The sequence below is a fragment of the Solanum dulcamara genome, chromosome 1 (genome assembly GCF_947179165.1).
Source record: "Solanum dulcamara chromosome 1, daSolDulc1.2, whole genome shotgun sequence".
Classification (NCBI taxonomy): Eukaryota; Viridiplantae; Streptophyta; class Magnoliopsida; order Solanales; family Solanaceae; genus Solanum; species Solanum dulcamara.
The window spans coordinates 86,416,070-86,433,945 of record NC_077237.1 but is presented as its reverse complement, the minus strand read 5'-3'; the positions used below and the strand labels follow the sequence as shown (position 1 = coordinate 86,433,945).

The window sequence follows — 17,876 nt, the reverse complement described above, 5'->3', positions numbered from 1 at the left end:
ACAACTAGGACTTTTCCTCCGGTTCAGATTGTTCCTAAAGTGTTTTGATAGGAGAACTTTGCTCCGCAGACTGTTCGGATTATGGAAGAGTCTCCAGGCTAAGTTGGCATGGGAAGTTCTATTTTTGATTTCACTCTTTTGAATACCCAAACCACCTCTGTCTTTGGTGTCAGTAACAATGTCCCAGCTGATTAAATGAAGCTTCATTTTTTCTCTGTTGGAACCCCAAATGAAGTCTCTTTGGATTTGTCAATGGTGTTATTTTCTTTGATGGGATTCTAATGAATTGCATGATGTAAGTGGGAATACTTCCAAGGGAAGCTTTGGCAAGGATGGTTCTGCCAGTCATATTTATGAATTTGATTTGCCAACCAGTTAGTTTATTGTTCATGCTGTCAATAATGAACTGAAAGTCACTCTTATTTATGTATTTCCTTATACTTATTGCGTGTCCTGACAAGGAGGTACCAACTATCTTTCATCAATACAATTATTTAATTCATGAATTTTTTTAACTTCAAATTTTTTGAGACCATCCGTAATGATCTAATGAACGATACCCATAGGCTCTACAAGATTCACGCCATATTTTTAAGCGTTTAAAGGTGACAAAATAAGAATTAATGTTTTTCTTTATTATTTTATGTGTATTAGTCCATACATTTTTGAGAATATGATTGACCAAATTTTAAAGGGAATATGATTGACCTATTCTTTTAACCCCAATTTTTTCAGGATAATCTGTAATGACCTTGTGAATGATACCCATAACTTATATTGGATTCACACAATCTTATTTTAGCGTTTAGGGGTCACGAAATATAAATTCATGATTTTCTCATTTTTTGTGTGTATTAGCCTATTAATATATTGTAAATATATTCGTCCGAAATATTTTGACTCCTAATTATGTAAGATCATCCGTAATTACCTATTGAATTATATTTATAGCTTTTATAAAATCCACACCACTATTTTTTTTAGCATTTAGGAGTTACTAAACATGAATTCAATTTTTTTCTCAAATTCGTGAGTTAGTCAATGATTTTTTGGTAATATGATTTTCAGACATTTTTTTTCAAAAGTTTTACAGGACCCTCTATAATGACCTCAAGGAACAGTATATATAACTTTACCATGATCCACACCATTTTCATACCATTTAGGGGTCACTCAACAGAAATTAAACGAATTTCTTAGTTTTTCATGTGTGGTAGTAAATACATTTTTTGGTGATACGGTTTTTGGACACTTTTTTCAAAACCTTTACAGGACACTCCTTAATGATCTGGGGGAACAGAACGTATAACATCACCATGATCCACACAACTTTTTTTGTATTTAGAGGCCACTCAATAAGAATTAAACGATTTTATTTTCATGTGTGTTAGTTAATGAATTTTTTGGTGATATAATTTTTGGGCACTTTTTTTTCCAAAATCTTTAAAGGATCCTCCGTAATGACTTGGGGGAACAATATATATAGCCTCACTATGATCCATATCATTTTTTAACATTTAGGAGCCACTCAATAGGAATTATGTGATTTTCTTTGTTTTTCGTGTATGTTAGTCAATGAATTTTTTAGTGATATAATTTTCGGGCACTTTTTCTAAAACCTTAAATGGTCCCTCTGTAATAATTTGGGGGAACAATACGTATAGCCTCACCATAATTCACGCTATTGTTTTTAATTTAGGGTCACTTAATAAGAATTAAATAATTTTCTAAATTTTTTTGTGTATATTGGTCAATATATTTTTTGGTGATATGGTTTTGGGGCATTTTTTTTTATCAAAAACCTTTACAGGACCATCCGTAATGATCTGGAGAGAAATAGTATAGTCTCATCATGATTCACGTCATTTATTTTGCATTTAGGGGTTACTTAACAGAAAATACACGATTTTCTCAATTTTTCATGTATGTTAGTCAATAAATTTTTTGATGATATGATTTACGTACATTTTTTCTAAAATTTTACAAGATCCTCCGTAATGACATAAGGGAGCAATACTTATAGCCTCACCTGATCCACACAATTTATTTTGCATTAAGGGGTTACCAATAAGAATTAAAAGATTTTTTCAAGTTTTCATGTGTATTAGTCAATGAATTTTTTGATAATATAGTTTTCAGACATTTTTTTTCAAAACGTTTACATTCGCCTTCGTAATGACCTGGGAAAGTACGTATCGCCTCGCCATGATCTACACAATTTTTTGTTAGTCTTTAAGGGTCACTCAATAGGAATTATGTGATTTTCTCTTTTTTTTGTTTGTGTTAGGCAATGAATATTTTGGTGATATGACTTAAGGTCAATTTTTTAACGAAACATTTATGGGACCCTTCATATGTATCCGGGGAGAAGTACGTGTAGCCTCGGCACGATCCATGGCGTATTCATAGTATTTAGGAGTTGCACAAGCGAAATTATGCGATTTTCTCATTTTTCGTGTGTGTGTTAGCCAATGAATACTTAAATGAACTAGGTTTCAGTCAATTTTTTTTCGAAACCATTGTGGGAACCTACGTAAGTTTTTGGAGGATAAGTACATGTAGCCTCGGCAAGATCTACGGTGCATTTATTGTATTTAGCAGCCGCACTAGCAGAATTAAATAATTTTCTTATTTTTCGTGTGTTAGCCCATGAATATTTTGGTAAACTGAGTTTCAATCAATTTTTTTCTGAAATCATTATGAGACCCTTCTTATGTACCCGAGGGATCAGTACGTATAGCTTCAGCACGATCTATAGTGCATTCATAGTATTTAGGGGCCGCACCAGCGAAATTAGTCAATTTTTTAATTTTTCGTATGTGTTAGCCCATGAATATTTTGGTGAACTGGCTTCCGGTTAATTTTTTTCCGAAATCATTATGAGACCCTCCGTGAGTATCTAGGGGATCATTACATGTAGTCTCGATATAATCCACGATGCATTCATAACATTTAGGGGCCGCACAAGCGAAATTAAGCGATTCTTCTATTTTTTGTGTGTACCATGAATAATTTGGTGAACTGACTTCCGATCAATAATTTTTTGAAATCATTATAATACCCTCCATAAGTGTGTGAGAGATCAGTACGTGTAGTTTCGGCATGATCTACGTCGCATTCATAGCATTTAGGGGTCGTACAAGTGGAATTATGCGATTTTCTCATTTTTAATTTATGTTAGCCCATAAATATTTTGATGAACTGACTTTCGATTAATTTTTTTCTCAAACCATTATGGAACCCTCCGTAAGTACCCATGGTATCAGAACGTGTAGCCTTGGAAGGATCAACGATGCATTTATAACATTTAGAGGCCGTACAAGCGGAATTAGGCAATTTTTCCTCGTTTTTCGTGTGTGTTAACCGATGAATATTTTGGTGAATTAGTTTCCGATCATTTTTTTAAAACTATTATGGGACCCTCCGCAAGTATTGGAGGATCAATATGTGTAGCCTCGCACGATCCACGATGCATTCATAGCATTTAGGGGCCCTAAAAGCGAAATTAGACGATTTTCCTTTTTTTATGTGTGCGTTAGTCCATGAATATCTTGGTGAATTGCCTTCAGGTTAATTGTTTTTTCAAAACCATTATGTGCCCTCCGTAAGTACCTGGGCGATCAGTACGTGTAGCCTTGGCACGATCCATGGCGCATCATAGCATTTATGCCCGCAGAAACAGAATTAGACGATTTTCTCATTTTTTGTATGTGTTAGCCCATGAATATTTTGGTGAGCTGACTTCCGGTTATTTTTTTTCCAAAATCATTATGGTATCCTTCGTAAGTATTCAGGGGATCAATACATGTAGCCTCAGTTGGATCCACAACGTATTCATAGCATTTTGGGACTGCACAAGCGGAATTAAATAATTTTCTCATATTTGGTGGCTGGTAGCCAATGAATATTTTGGTGAACTGAATTTCGAATAATTTTTTTCTGAAACCATTATGGGATCCTCTGTAAGTACCCGATGAATCAGTACATGTAGCCTCGCCACGATCAACAGTGCATTCATAGCATTTAGGGGGGCCACAAGAGCAATTAAGTGATTTTTTTTGTTTTTCTCGTGTGTTAATCCATGATTATTTTGGTGAACTGGCTTGAGATCAATATTTTGTTGAAATCATTATGTGACCCTCTGTAAGTACCCTAGGGATTAGTACGTGTATCCTCGGCACGATCCACGACGCATTCATAGCATTTAGGGGTTGCACAAGCAAAATTAGATGATTTTCTCATTTTTCGTATGTGTTAGCTAATGAATATTTTGGTGAACTGATTTCTTGTCAATTTTTTTTCCGAAACCAATATGGGACCCTTCATAAGTACCTTGGGGATCAGTATGTATAGCTTCGGCATGATCCACGACGCATTCATAGCATTTAGGGCCACACAAGTAGAATTAAGCGATTTTCTCATTTTTCGTGTGTGTTAGCCATGGATATTTTGGTGAACTGACTTCCGGTCAATGTTTTTCCTAAATCATTATGAGACTCTCTGTAAGTAGCTGGTAGATCAGTACGTGTTGTCTCAGCACGATCCACGATGCATTCATAACATTTAGGGGCTTCACAAGCAGAATTAAGCGATTTTTTTAGTTTTCGTGTGTATTAGCCCATGAATATTTTTGTAAATATGACCGTCCAGAATTTTGTGACTATTAGGTTTGTAGGTCCATCTGCAATTACTTAGTGAATGATCTAGATCCACGCTGCATTTTTTTAGTGTTTAGGGATGACGAAACATGAATTTAGAATTTTTTTCCCAATTTTTCGTGTGTATTAGCTTATAAATATATTGTAAATATAACTGTACGAAACTTTTAGACTCCTAATTTTGTAGGACCATCCATAATTACCTAGTAAATGATATTCATAGCTCCTATAGGATGAACTCCACTTTTTTAGTATTCAGGGATTACGAAACATGAAATCCAAACTTTTATCAATTTTTCGTGTATCAACCTACTTATATTTTGTAAATATGACTATTCAAAACTTTTTGCCTCCTAGTTTTGTAAAATCATCCGTAATTACCTAGTAAATGATATTCATAACTTCAATAAAATCCACGACATTTTTTTAGCATTTAGGGATCATCACATAACAAAAATTTAGAAAAAAAATATCATTTTTTCATGTATATCCTATGGATATATTGTATTAGTCTCAACAAGATGCACACCACTTTTTTAACGTTTAAGGATCGTGAAACAGAAATACTCATGTCCTAGTTTTTTGTGTAAAGGATCAGTTCATTCAGACAGCTACTTTCCCAACCAGTGAATACAATATGAATGATATAACATCGCTTCACCAAGAATAGTATCCATACATTACTTCAATATTATCCCATGTTGGTATTACATATGTTTCCTTGCTTGAACCTTTACTAGAATGGAACTATATTGAACAAAAAACCAATTAAGTTACACTTGAAAGAACAATAAATCTCTATCAACCTCTGAATCGACGTTGCAGCTGGAAATGTGGGACTAGTATTTTGCTTTAATACTCAGCAAGTGAGCCTAACTCTCTGACTGATCCTCCTCAGGCAGCCCGAATATTCTTAAATTTCGATCCATGGATCCAACAGCTATGTACTTTGCATCTGGGCCGAATTTCAGACATGTTGCTTTACCTGCATGATACAATAGCAGACTCAACAATGATCTAATTAAAAACCTACAAGGACCATCATAAGGACATAAAGGCAAAAAGAGCAATGCAGAGAAGGCTTACCTGTGCCTGACAAGTCGGGGAGGATTTTGATGGAATTCCAATCGGACTTAACACTTGCAACTTGATAAACTCTGATTCAGTGCAAAATGATGTTGGTATTAATACTAATGGATCAATAGAAAGCTCTAAACAACATTCAGCATTTAAAATACATAACGTAATAGAAAATAGTCATAATCAACATAACAATGATGACTACATCTCAACCTCATATTATGTTCATTGATGTTTTCAGTTTTGGAGGGTTAAAGGTTCTCGAAACCAGTAAGGGGCTAAGGTAATGCTAAAGGAAAAATAAACCAGTAAGGGGCTAAGGTAATGCTAAAGAAAAATACAAGTGAACAAAATTAAGACACTTGAACAACAGATGTTCTAAGGGGGTAATGCACCTTCCTTATCTAAGACCCAGCATGGGGAAGTTTGTGTAGAAATCTTACCTTATATCTGAGCCTCCTAGTGCAAGATAACTTCCACTGTGGTCAAATTCCACTGCAAGTACAGGAGAAGCAGCATGTTCATTTTTAAAAGCATAAAAATTCCCATAGAAGATAAATTCACCTCAGAAAATGATTAAAACTGCAATAATGAAGGATAAATTTAAGATATAGTTGGTACAATAATTATTTTTTGACAGGTACACCATACAATTATGCAGCATCAGAAAGCTTATAAGGATTGAGGTCTGCGCAAAGGGAAATGACCCTTATATGCATGTGACTCCCAAAGATAGCGTACTCATAGATATTATAGTTCATCTCCACACAAGAAACTTGGCCTTGAAACTGCTTTGTGTGGACTATACAGTAAATTTTGCTAAAATGCTCAGTAACACCTTTCTGATTAGCACAAGTCTTTTTACATGTCTTTTGTGTCATACTCCAGTAGAATGCAGTTAAGACATTTTTTAAGAGTGAATGCAGTTAGTCTTGTACCTGACTGAGTAGCTGTATCTTCATCATAAAGAGCAAAGGTTCTAAAGTTTCTTAATTTCCGTAAATCCCAAAGTTTAACACCATCTTGAGCTGCAGTCTGACCAAACAAAAAAAAGAAAAGAAAAGAGCACCCTTCAGTTACCATTTAAATCATAAAACTCACTTAATGCTGGTAAAAGAATGGTCATCAAAGGTTCGTTCGGTACTAGAATACTCACCGCTAAGAAATAACCATTTTCTGAGAAGGAAATTGCAGTTACTGCTCCAACATGGCCATCAAATCTTGCAACATTTGCCTATATAGTAGGCACCAAAGGGGAACCCAAAAGGGAAAAAAGGACAGAACACTAAGAACACGGAGATAAAAGAAGACGTATTACATCAAACTTATGTAGCTCTTCAAGAACACACACCTGACTTTTTACATCCCATATCTTGACCTGAGCCCCTGCAGTCCCTGCTCCAAGGATCAGACCATCAGGGTGAAAAGCTGCAGATGTATAGCCCTCAGATTCTGAAGCATCTGCTACCTGCAGTAGAATTTTAGAGTTGATGACTCCAGAAATCTGAAAATTGTTTCTGGAAACGAGAGATAAAGGAGCAAGATACCTGAGAAAGGCATAAACCAGACGCAAGATCATAAAAGCACCATGTGCCATCAAGAGAAGCAGTCACAAAGTACTTATTGGTTGCATGCACGGTGACAGCCTGCACCTGAATTTATTGGTAGATGAATAACTGTTAAAAATTCACTATAGTTAATAGAGAGCTAAAATTTCAGATGTGGTATCATTCTTATGAAGTCAGAAATATCATGCCTCTGAAGAACTCATATAATAAAAGAAGGCAAGGACAAGGTATCACCAATTTCCACGCAAAAAAGAGATCTTTAATTTTTCCTACAAGGATGTGGAGTAGAGTTACAGAGCTTTCCTTCCTTTTGACCCACCCAAGTTTGTATTCTTGAGGTGGAAAATTGCAATGTGGCTACTTATGGTAAAGAAATAATGACGTCAACAGTCAGATAAGGGCAGCTGCCAAAACAAACAGAAATACCCCCTTTAGTAATCATGAATCTCTTTTTCTAAAAACTATTATTGTCCCATTTTATGTGGCACCCTTTCCTTTTTAGTTCATCCCAAAAAGAATGTCACCTTAACTATTATTAACTTTATAATTCCCCATTTACCCTTAATGAAATGATTTACAACCACACAAATATTTAAGGATAATTTTAGATCACAAGTTTCAAAAGTCTTCCTTTTTTTCTTAAACCGTGCCAACTCAAATGGTGTCACATAAAATGCGACAAAGGGAATAGTAACTATTTTGATGTTTTTTGAAATTTAGTAACTATTTTGATGTTATGAGTAAAATCATGGTATACAACATCAGCTATACCTCAATCCTAAACAAGTTTTACATGACTCCTCACTAAACATGTTGTTCCATTTAAGATCATCAGACCAATAAAAATAAAAATATGTCACTATCAAGCAAGAGGAATTCCCCTCCAATCCATTTTCTCCCTCGTGGAGGACCCTCATTGCTTCCTTCAAATGGAAATTGGCTCATGAACATTAAATTTCCCATTTTTAAGACTTTCAAACCTGACTTCATCACCATGCTTCAACGGCGCACAGTTATAACATCTTGATCCCATTTTTCTTCCAAGAATGCCTACCAGACTGTTTCCACAAAACAATGTTTTCCCTTATTTATGTTCCATCGACAACCTGAACCTGGCTTGCATCCGTCATCTACTCTCTAACATCCACCATCCATTACCAATGCAGGCCAAGCAGTAATGTCTTTCTACGACTTCATGTTTTTCCTCATTTTGAGCAGTCCTCAATAGAAGAAGAAATTGTTGTTCACTAGACCCAAATATTGAAAAAAGATTGAATCACAATGCTAAAATCGCTGTCCCTTCAACTTCCAATGGTAACAGAGTGCAGGAAATGTCTTTAAACTCATAGAAAAATCGAACAACACTTGTACCCGGCTGGATAGAGTCAGGCCAAGGAGTCAACTCCCATAAGATTAGCTTTCTTGTCAAAAGTTTGTTACCGTGTGAAGATTGACTTGTGGATAATACCACCTTCTGACTTGCATGTTCGGGTGCATCTTGACTCCAGCAGTGGCTTCGCTCCTTGGGTTTTACTGCTTGGATAAACCAACTTCGAAGATGCAGTAGGCATTTTAAAAAGGCTGTTTGAAGTAGTTCTCTTCTCTCATTCTCTCCTCTCTCTCTCTCAAGCTAGAGACATGCCCTGCTCAAATTTTGTCAATATTGCTTCCCCACAAATATTAATGGCAAAATATAGAGAAAACGTGCAACTACAACTAAGCATCAATCCATTGGAATGACTTCCATTCAAATCTTTCACATCTTAGGCATGGATCTCTTCAAAATGATGTTCCCGTCTAGGTAAGAAACATTCAAAGGCAAAAACCTATGTTGCTCAGACTCTTCAAAAATGTCGATGGGTGTGGGTTGGATACTCCAAAAGTAGTGCATTTTGGAGAACTCGACACGGTGCGGCAACAATTTTGGAAAGTCCAAGCAACATAGGCAAGAACCTAATGCGGTGGTCGAATATCAAAACTACCAATCGAAAGGTGCATTCTAAGTTTGAGAGCCCAAGAAAAAATACGTCTTCCATTTATTTAATGAAGGCAAAAGAATGTTTTCCATTTTTTTATGAAGGCAAAGGTATGTTTTCCATTTTTTTTTATAATGGCAAAAGAAAATTTACAATTTTTTTTTAAAGGCAAAAGAATGTTTTCCGTAATCCACCTTAATTAGTACAAATCCACCAGGATAACTTGTAGTACTTTGTTCTTAGAATATTTAAGAGGTCAAACATCATCATAATTTTCACAATTAGTAAATGAGATATTAAGATGAAGTACCTCAGCACTGTGGTCCTTCAAAGTATGCCTACAGTCATAATTTCCATTTTCAGAGTTTTGCCACACACGGACTGTCTGCAATAGTCAACTGCAGAAGTTTAACAGAATATGGTAGGCAGGAATAAACTATGGACTAGGTTATGCAAATGAACTTCAAGATGTGCCTTCTTTTTTTACAATTTGTTTTACTTAGTTTGGCTAACAGACCCATGTAAATTAATAAGTAACATCTGAGACTAAGTTGTTGTCACGTTAATCCGAACTCAACCAGATCTTAATCTAGAAATGAAAGGACAGAGGAATCAATAAAGAATACAAGCTTGACCAACATGCCCTTTATCTTTATGAAGGGTTCTGTTCTTTACTGCATATCAAATACTCCCTCTGTCCCACTTTACGTGATGTTGTTTCACTGGACAGAGTTTAAGGAAAAAAGAAAAGATTTTTGAAATTTGTGATTTAAACCACGCCATAGATATTTCCTTGGCTATGAATCATTTTATCAAGGATAAAATTGGAAGTTCAAAATTTAATTATTTCTATACATAAAAAGATGTCATTCTTATTAGGAAAGACAAGAAATAGAAGTGTGACAAATAAAATGGGGCAGAGGAAGTAGTAAATCTGTTGCAAAGCAAATAGTCACCAAATATGTCTGATTTAAGGAGATTCTGTACTTTAACATTTAAAGCTTGGATACCATGTAATCATGTATTTTTATCTCCTTCGCAAGTAAACCCACCTTCCATTAATTCCAAACAATTAATACCACTCTATACCACCAAACTGTAGGAAGCATTGAGGCAAGTAAATATTTTCCAAGACAAACAAGAAGGTGAAGTTGACTTTTCAATGAGAAGAAGATCATGACATTTGAATCCACAAAACAACACAAGGAAATGTACAAGTCAATTGCAACTTCTGATCAAAGAGAACCAATCAGGTTTACCTTATCTGCAGAGCCAGTAACTACTAGGTCACCCTCAGCAGCAAATCTGACACTAGTAACCTGCAAAGAGAGAATATGAGCCACAAATTCTTTCTCGAGTAAGGTTAATGAATAAAATAAAGTCTTAATCAGGATACCAAAAAGGAGAATATAAAAAAATAAAAAAAAGGGCAGCCCGGTGCACTAAAGCTCCCGCTATGCGCGGGGTCCGGGGAAGGGCCTGACCACAAGGGTCTATTGTACGCAGCCTTGCCTTGCATTTCTGCCAGAGGCTGTTTCCAAGGCTTGAACCCGTGACCTCCTGGTCACATGGCAGCAACTTTACCAAAAAGGAGAATATAATGAATCAGAAATTCTTTCTAGGAAAAAAGATAACAGACCCTCTTTGAGTGGCCACTTAGTGTCGATACAATCTGTCCTGAAGGTAGATCAAAGACCACAGCAGTGGAATCAACTCCACCAGTAGCAACGATGTCCTGATACAAAGTAAAAAAGAAATTTGAGCTACCACTATTAGGTTTGGTGATAAATCTTTTACATGTACGAAGACATAACCTCTAACCCAGGTGACAAGGTGCACATTGAATTTCTGATAAGCCACAGCATTTGGCACCAATTCAGTGTGAGTATATCTTTTGGCAAACTACAATGTGTATATTTAAATTTGATCACGATAAATATTTGATGTGAAGATTCAACAAAAGGAAACATCCTCGAAAATATGCAGTTCTAGCACTAGACTTAATTCAGCCATTGAAAATAGTATAGTACAATTTACCAGTAAAGTACTTTGCTCATTCAACACAATGGTTTTAGCTTTGACAGAATCCAAGAAGTAATCCTAAGATCTAACATTGTTGGTCCTAATAAAAGGTCACTGACCTGTGATTAAGCAGGAATACAAAAATAATATTGGCTTTCAAGATATCACTAGCTTTTATACATCAGCCTTACAATTCCCCAGAAGTTGTCGGATTTTTTTATCTTTTCAAAAACTGAGTTTTCCAAAACAATACTTAAAAAACATTAAATATTGTTTTGAAAGACTCATTTTTTGAACATGATGTGCATACTGCATACTTGTGAGAAGGTTACAAATATAAATTGGTAGTCAAAGAACTTGATACTGTAAAAATTATTGTCCTTGAACAAAGTCCAGTGAAAACTACTGATGCTCTTATAGCACTCACAATTCATGTAGAAATAAAGAAGCCACAAACCCTAGGCAACTGTACATAGCCAGAAGTTTTGGTTACGAAATGACTCATATGTCCACTTTTGTAGTTCAGAGATGCTCATAATCAAATCGATCAGTACCTTGGTCTTGTGTATGAACAAGAACGTTAAAGGAATAGCAATATGAACAAGAATGGAAAGGGAATCATTCAAAATAGTCCAGATAAAGATGGAGTCCATACCTTAGGATAATGGATATCCAGAGACAAGATGCCTGGTTTATTGGTTTTGTGAAGAGGATAACTATTCAGTTGGGTATATCTCTTAAGATCATCCACAGGAGCCAATGTTGCTGGTATCTACGTGGCAAATGAAGGTTGTATAATCATTATAGAATATCATAGCAACATCCTTACTATTTATAGCAATTTTGTCATCGCAAATATTACCTGTCGCCTTTTCCTTTGTTGTGAAAGAGCAGCATTACAATCCTGAAGCTCCTTAATAACATCACCTGATATTCCTGGGCAAATTTTCTTACTGCCGGGACCCATCTCCTCTTCCTCCACAGCTATTGGTACGAGTTGATAACAGAAATCAGAAAGTACGAAAAGAAAAGATGGCGAATTATAGACCTAAAAGTTTAAAAATCAAGGACCTCTTTTGCCATTACTTATAGCAGCACCATTAGCCGCTGATGTAGTTGCTGCCATGGGTACTTGTCTTTCAGCCTGACCAAGCAATGTTCTTGCCTCATCTCTTTCCTTTTTCAGCCTAGCAATTACCCGGCATGCAGCATCATGCTGCCAAGACAGGGTAGATATTCCAGCAAAGAATGCAATACATAAATTTTTTATAAAGAGCAAAGAATACTAGAGATAAGACATGCATGTCGGCATAAGAGGCAAACAAGTAGGCAACAGAGGAATATGAAAGAAAGGGAAAGGAAAGCTTGGAGCGATCATCCCCGATTTCAGTGATTCAATCATATAATATAAGAGAAAAATTTTGAACTACAAAGAATAAGACAAAAATGAAAAATATGATAGAGCTTTTTTTGTGCTACAGCTATAAATATTCACCATTCTCAAAAAAAATTATTTAATTCATTCATGATGATAGTGCTCAAAGATATGCTATACATGAACTCCTATCAAGCCCAACAACCTATATAAACAAACAGGACTTCTTTATTTTTTATAAACATGAAAAAAGAAGCTTTATAAATTCCTTAAACTTGTCTCAACGCCTTGAAAGATGCTCTATATTACCTGATATAGAGCATGACTCAGTTCTTGCCTTGCAGTATGTAATTGCTGTTCCAAAGCAAAATTGGATAGCATCAGACCGTCCCACTCCTACAAGACAAAAATAAACCTAAGACTAGATCCATCAATCTAAGATATAAAGAGTTTTACTTAACTATATAGCAACTAAAAAGGAATCTAATATTACAGGTACACATTTGAGTCCACCTACTGTGGGGTAACCTGAACAGGGAATTATGTATAGAATACATGAAATTAAAATGTCCAGGTTTACAATTATCTGATAGTACATACATGCTAACAGAATGAGTAACTAAAGAACATATAAAGCAAAAGTATGAAATTGGAATTGAATTTATCTTTTGCTTCACACAATTTGAGAACCGAACAGTCAGTTGCAAATCAACATTGCACTGCATCTCATGCTGTTGAGTTCAGTTTCATAAATCAGTTTTGAAGCCTTTATTTAAAACCTACAAGAACTGAAGTTGTTTTGGCAAATTTTAGCGGAGTTAACGCTAAGCTGGAGGATTGGAGACATACCTTGGAGTCTAAAGGGTTTAAGCTGAGTAGGACCAAGACAGAGTACTTAGAGTGCAAGTTCACTGAGACACCTCAGGAGATATAGATGCCCCAGTGCGGAGGTGTGAGAGATTGACCATAGATGGTTTCAAAAGAGGTAGGGGTAGGCCGAAGAAATATTGGGGAGAGGTGATTATACAGGACATGGAGCAGCTACAGCTTACTAAGGACATGACCTTAGATAGAAGGATGTGGAGGACTCATATTAGGGTAGAAGGCTAGTACATAGTCTCGTTATTCTTTCGTATTAGTAGGCGCATTAGCGCACTATAATTTCTTGTGCTCTGATTTATGTTATTATCTATTACTTCATGTACTTTGATTACTCTATTTTATTTGTGTTGCTTTCGTTATTTGTTTTTTCATAGCGCTTTGAACTTCTTAGCCTTATCTGACCTCTTTTTATGCTTTTATTGAGCCAAGGGTCTCTCGAAAACAGCTGTCCTACCTTGGTAGGAGTAAGGTCTGCGTACACTATACCCTCCCAGACCCACGTTGTGGGATTTCATTGGGTTGTTGTTGTTGTTGATAACCTTGGCAAATTCTGAGTTAGAAGTCGGTAATAGTATAAAAATCAAATTTTAGCGAGATTCTTGGCTTGGTCACTCTCCACTCAAGGATCTCTCTCTCTCTCGGCTCTCTTCCTGGGGCCATTCAATTTCTTCTCTAAACAATTGCAGACTTTAAAGATGAATACGGCTGGAACATCACTTTTAAAAGAAACATTATTGAATGGGAGCTTGACAACTATCTTAAGCTTGTCGTAATTGCTTAACAGCTCTCCTTCTCTCAAATCAAACCCGTACCTCCTCATATGGAAAGGAACGTATCTTTATCGTTAAAAGTTGTTATGCAATGTCTGCAAACCTAGCCACCATCCTCAGCGGTTATGGAAGAGTAAGACCCAAACAAAGTGAAATGTCTTTCTAGGTTAGTTGCTAATGAGGCTTGTCATACACTAAACAAGCTACACAGAGAGGATCTCAACTAAGCAAGAAATGCTGCCTTTGTGAGAGTAAAGAGGACACTAAACATTTGTTTCTTCACTGCATGTACACAAACGTGAGGCTCGCATCTAGTGTCCCATGTCATAAGAGTGTGGCACCGAGACTTAAAGGTAAGTTCTATAGCATAGTTGTTAGATTGACTATGTTTTACAAGATGGAGTATTGACCAGTCAAGAACTCGCATGTTTAGAAGATGAAGGTAGCAGAGATGATGGCGCTTAGATGGATGTGTGGGCATGCTATGAAAAACAAGATTATAAACGACGATATAAGGGGCAAGGTGGGAGTAGCCTCTAGGATGGACAAGATGCGGGAAACGAAGTTGAGATGGTTCGGACATGTGAGAGGGGAGCACAGATGCCCCAATAAGGTATGAGAGGTTGGCGGTGATAGATTTGAGAGAGGTAGAGGTAGATCAGGGAAGAATTAGGGAGAGGTGATTAGACACAACATGACACATCTTCAGCACCAAGGACATAAAGTATGGAGGTCAAGAATTAGGGTAGACGATTAGTAAGTAGTGAGCGTTTTACCCCTTCCCAGTGGTAGAGTAGGGTTCAAGTCCAGAGAACCTACCCGTTCCCTCACCAGTATTATTGCTATTTGTTGTTTCTTTTATTTTGGTTATCTTTACTATTTCTAATGTATGTACTTTCTTTCTTCATATTTTCATCATAGCTTGACTCATTCATTTCTTTCAAACTTGTTGTGGAAAATGTTTTTCTGGAGTTGAGGGTCTACCAGAAACCTCACTATCTCACAAAGGTAGAGGTAAGGTCTGTGTACACCCCACCTTCCGCAGATCCCACTTGTGGGACTATGTTGGGTATGTTGTTGTTGTTGCAAGTACACAAACAGTTTTGGCATTTTACTTTCAATTTATATCATGGGTCTAAAGTGGTGCAATCCTGTTTGTACCTTTCAGTTTCTTCATAGTTGACATAGAAAGGATCTACACAATGTCTCGCAACCTTACAGGATTACTATTCCAGCTTCTACTTGGTGAGCCATTTGGAAGGAAAGGAACAACAAATATAGACTTTCTTAGCTAATTAGACAACTTGCAATTATTTTGGTTAGCATTCTTTTTTTGCTGGTAGTTCTTATAAGCTACACATCACCTATCAAAAGTAGATTGATCTGATACTAGGCCTCACCTCAATGATATTTATTTATGTTGAAAATAATGCGGAGAAAATAATTGCAGCAAATCTAGGATCAGAAATACATACTATCTGAAACATTCCCAACATCCCAGGAATACTGGCAGCCTGAACAGGTCGGGGCTTCACTATCTGCAAAAGGTTCAGATTAAAGGAAGCTCCACTGTAAAAGTCTATTTGACATCATATGGCACAGAACTTCAGAATTGATGTAAAAAACTACAAGAAAGCCATGTACCTTGCCAGTTTTAACTGGAATAATGTCATCCATTGTCAGTGGCTCTCCAGTAACCGGACATTTACCATAATCCTATACAGACAAAAGGTCAGAAGGAACAACACCATGTAAACATGAGAAAGTGCAAAATATTTTTCTCATAAATCAAATTGTATTCATTAATGTTACCCCAAGTTGGCATTGTTATACCAAATTACATCATACAAACACGACTAAACAGTTAAACCTCCCGAAAATCTAAAAAATCATATATACATGTCAGTGTTTCATGTATGCACCAAAACTAAGGTAGGTAAAAGAGAATTCTTAACATGTAACGATGACCTTTTGGGCCCTTCAAGCGTTTTTGATTTCTCTTTACTTATAAAAAATGCAGCATTTACCTATAAGTCATAAAATACCACACTAAAGTTTCAATAAAAAATAGTGATATTCTTTACTACAAAAACTAGGATAAATTTCCAACGTTCAAATTGAAAATTAAGCATGTAAGACATTAATTATATGTTCATATTATCCTCTGGAAAGAAGCTGACTTAGACACAAATCGATGATAGGGAACATCACATCAAGCTAGTTATCAAGATAACCCCAGGTCAGTACTAGTATTTCTACGACAATAAATCAATCATATTAAACTTTAAGTACCATTATTAAACTAGTCGGGGTCAGCTATACGAGTCTTTTGTTGTCCATTCCTCTCTACTCATGCCCATTTTATTCTTATATTATAAAATTAACCTTTAATAAGCACTTATAAAACCTTCCATTAATATAATAAATTCTCAAATTATAAACCTTTTTACTTCAAACATTACTTTAAAATGACTATGATAAGCAAATTAAACTAACAGATAGAGCAACATTTTCCTACACACTAAACAGAGACTGTACAAACTAACCGAGATATGTCTTTCAATTAAACGCTTCTCAAAAAGAAGTCCGGATTTCGTTGATACCACCAGTTCTTCCGGTACCTCGCCGGAAACTGTACGGACAATTGGAAAAAAAATCATAAAGACGATAGATCAATGACAACCAACAAAATTATATATGAAGATTATACATAGAAATACGTATAAAAAGTTACTTGAACAGTTCATTGTTGAAATGGGAGCTCTCTTCTTCTTCTTCTTCACACTGATGAACAGTGAGAGCAAGGAGGAAGAGGAATAACAATCAATTTTTGAGGGTTTTTGTAGGATTGTAAAAGCAAAATTGAAACCCGGTCCGGAGTAAAACGGGCGGATAATGACCCGCTTCCTCTGGTCGGTTTCTTTTTTATTTTAATCAAAGCATCAACCATATTTATGATAAGAGAGAGTTGCTCAGATAACCATCGTCCATTTTTAATCTAATCGCGTTGAGCAAAAAAGACGTGAGCTTTTGGGAGGATCTTGCATCAACCATATTTACTATAAATATTTATTTGAGATTAATTTTTAAATAATCTAATTATGTAAAAAAATTGTAATATATATTATTACCAATTTATTTTGATTAAGTATTAGGCAGTAATATGTAAAATTGACATTTGAGCAATATTATTGTGCAAATGTACGTAGTTTACATTATATTATTGAGGGTATAAAATTGAAGTTGTCAGTAAATTAGAAAGTAACGTTTGAAGAATTTAAATAAGTTGATTATATATTTCAATATAAAATATAAAAGTGCAGAAAAATATATTGTGTTTGAATCACATTATTATCAATCAAAAAAACTATGTTTCATGGTTGCTCAAGAAAAAAGAATCACATCCTCAAATGAGAAGTCATATTGCAAACCTAACATAATTATATTGTGCACTCAAGCCCCAAACAAAATGACATATGTATTTTTACTACTTAATTAATATTTCTTCAATTTCATATTAGTTGTTATATTCTTCACACGTTTTT

The 17,876-nt window shown here is 35.6% G+C and overlaps 1 protein-coding gene across 3 annotated transcripts; it reads right to left on the bottom strand.

The window, feature by feature from the left end:
• Positions 1 to 5,314: 5,314 nt before the first annotated feature.
• Positions 5,315 to 17,220, bottom strand: LOC129882786 (pre-mRNA-processing factor 19 homolog 2-like). Of its 3 annotated transcripts, none has more exons than XM_055957242.1 (18): positions 17,066 to 17,220; positions 16,878 to 16,963; positions 15,976 to 16,047; positions 15,807 to 15,869; positions 12,989 to 13,075; positions 12,391 to 12,520; positions 12,167 to 12,288; positions 11,960 to 12,076; positions 10,922 to 11,017; positions 10,542 to 10,601; positions 9,593 to 9,667; positions 7,286 to 7,390; positions 7,090 to 7,206; positions 6,895 to 6,972; positions 6,677 to 6,773; positions 6,182 to 6,233; positions 5,745 to 5,815; positions 5,315 to 5,643 (listed from the first exon to the last, which is right to left on the bottom strand). In XM_055957242.1, exons 1-18 carry the CDS (start codon positions 17,076 to 17,078, stop codon positions 5,531 to 5,533), a joined length of 1,554 nt encoding a protein of 517 aa, XP_055813217.1. In that variant the 5' UTR covers positions 17,079 to 17,220; the 3' UTR covers positions 5,315 to 5,530. The 3 variants fall into 3 exon arrangements, with proteins under 3 accessions (XP_055813217.1, XP_055813209.1, XP_055813221.1); XM_055957234.1 differs by having other exon boundaries at positions 12,376 to 12,520; positions 17,066 to 17,217; XM_055957246.1 differs by lacking the exons at positions 15,976 to 16,047; positions 16,878 to 16,963; positions 17,066 to 17,220 and having other exon boundaries at positions 12,376 to 12,520; positions 12,989 to 13,094; positions 15,807 to 15,871.
• Positions 17,221 to 17,876: the final 656 nt, after the last annotated feature.

Bases quoted from the DNA above. Each gene is read 5' to 3' on its own strand.
- LOC129882786 (XM_055957234.1), bottom strand. The intron at 15,870-15,975 runs GTACATGGCTTT...AACCTTTTGCAG, and splicing joins TTCCAGTTAAAACTGGCAAG to ATAGTGAAGCCCCGACCTGT. The intron at 7,391-9,592 runs GTACTTCATCTT...CAATAAATTCAG, and splicing joins TGAAGGACCACAGTGCTGAG to GTGCAGGCTGTCACCGTGCA.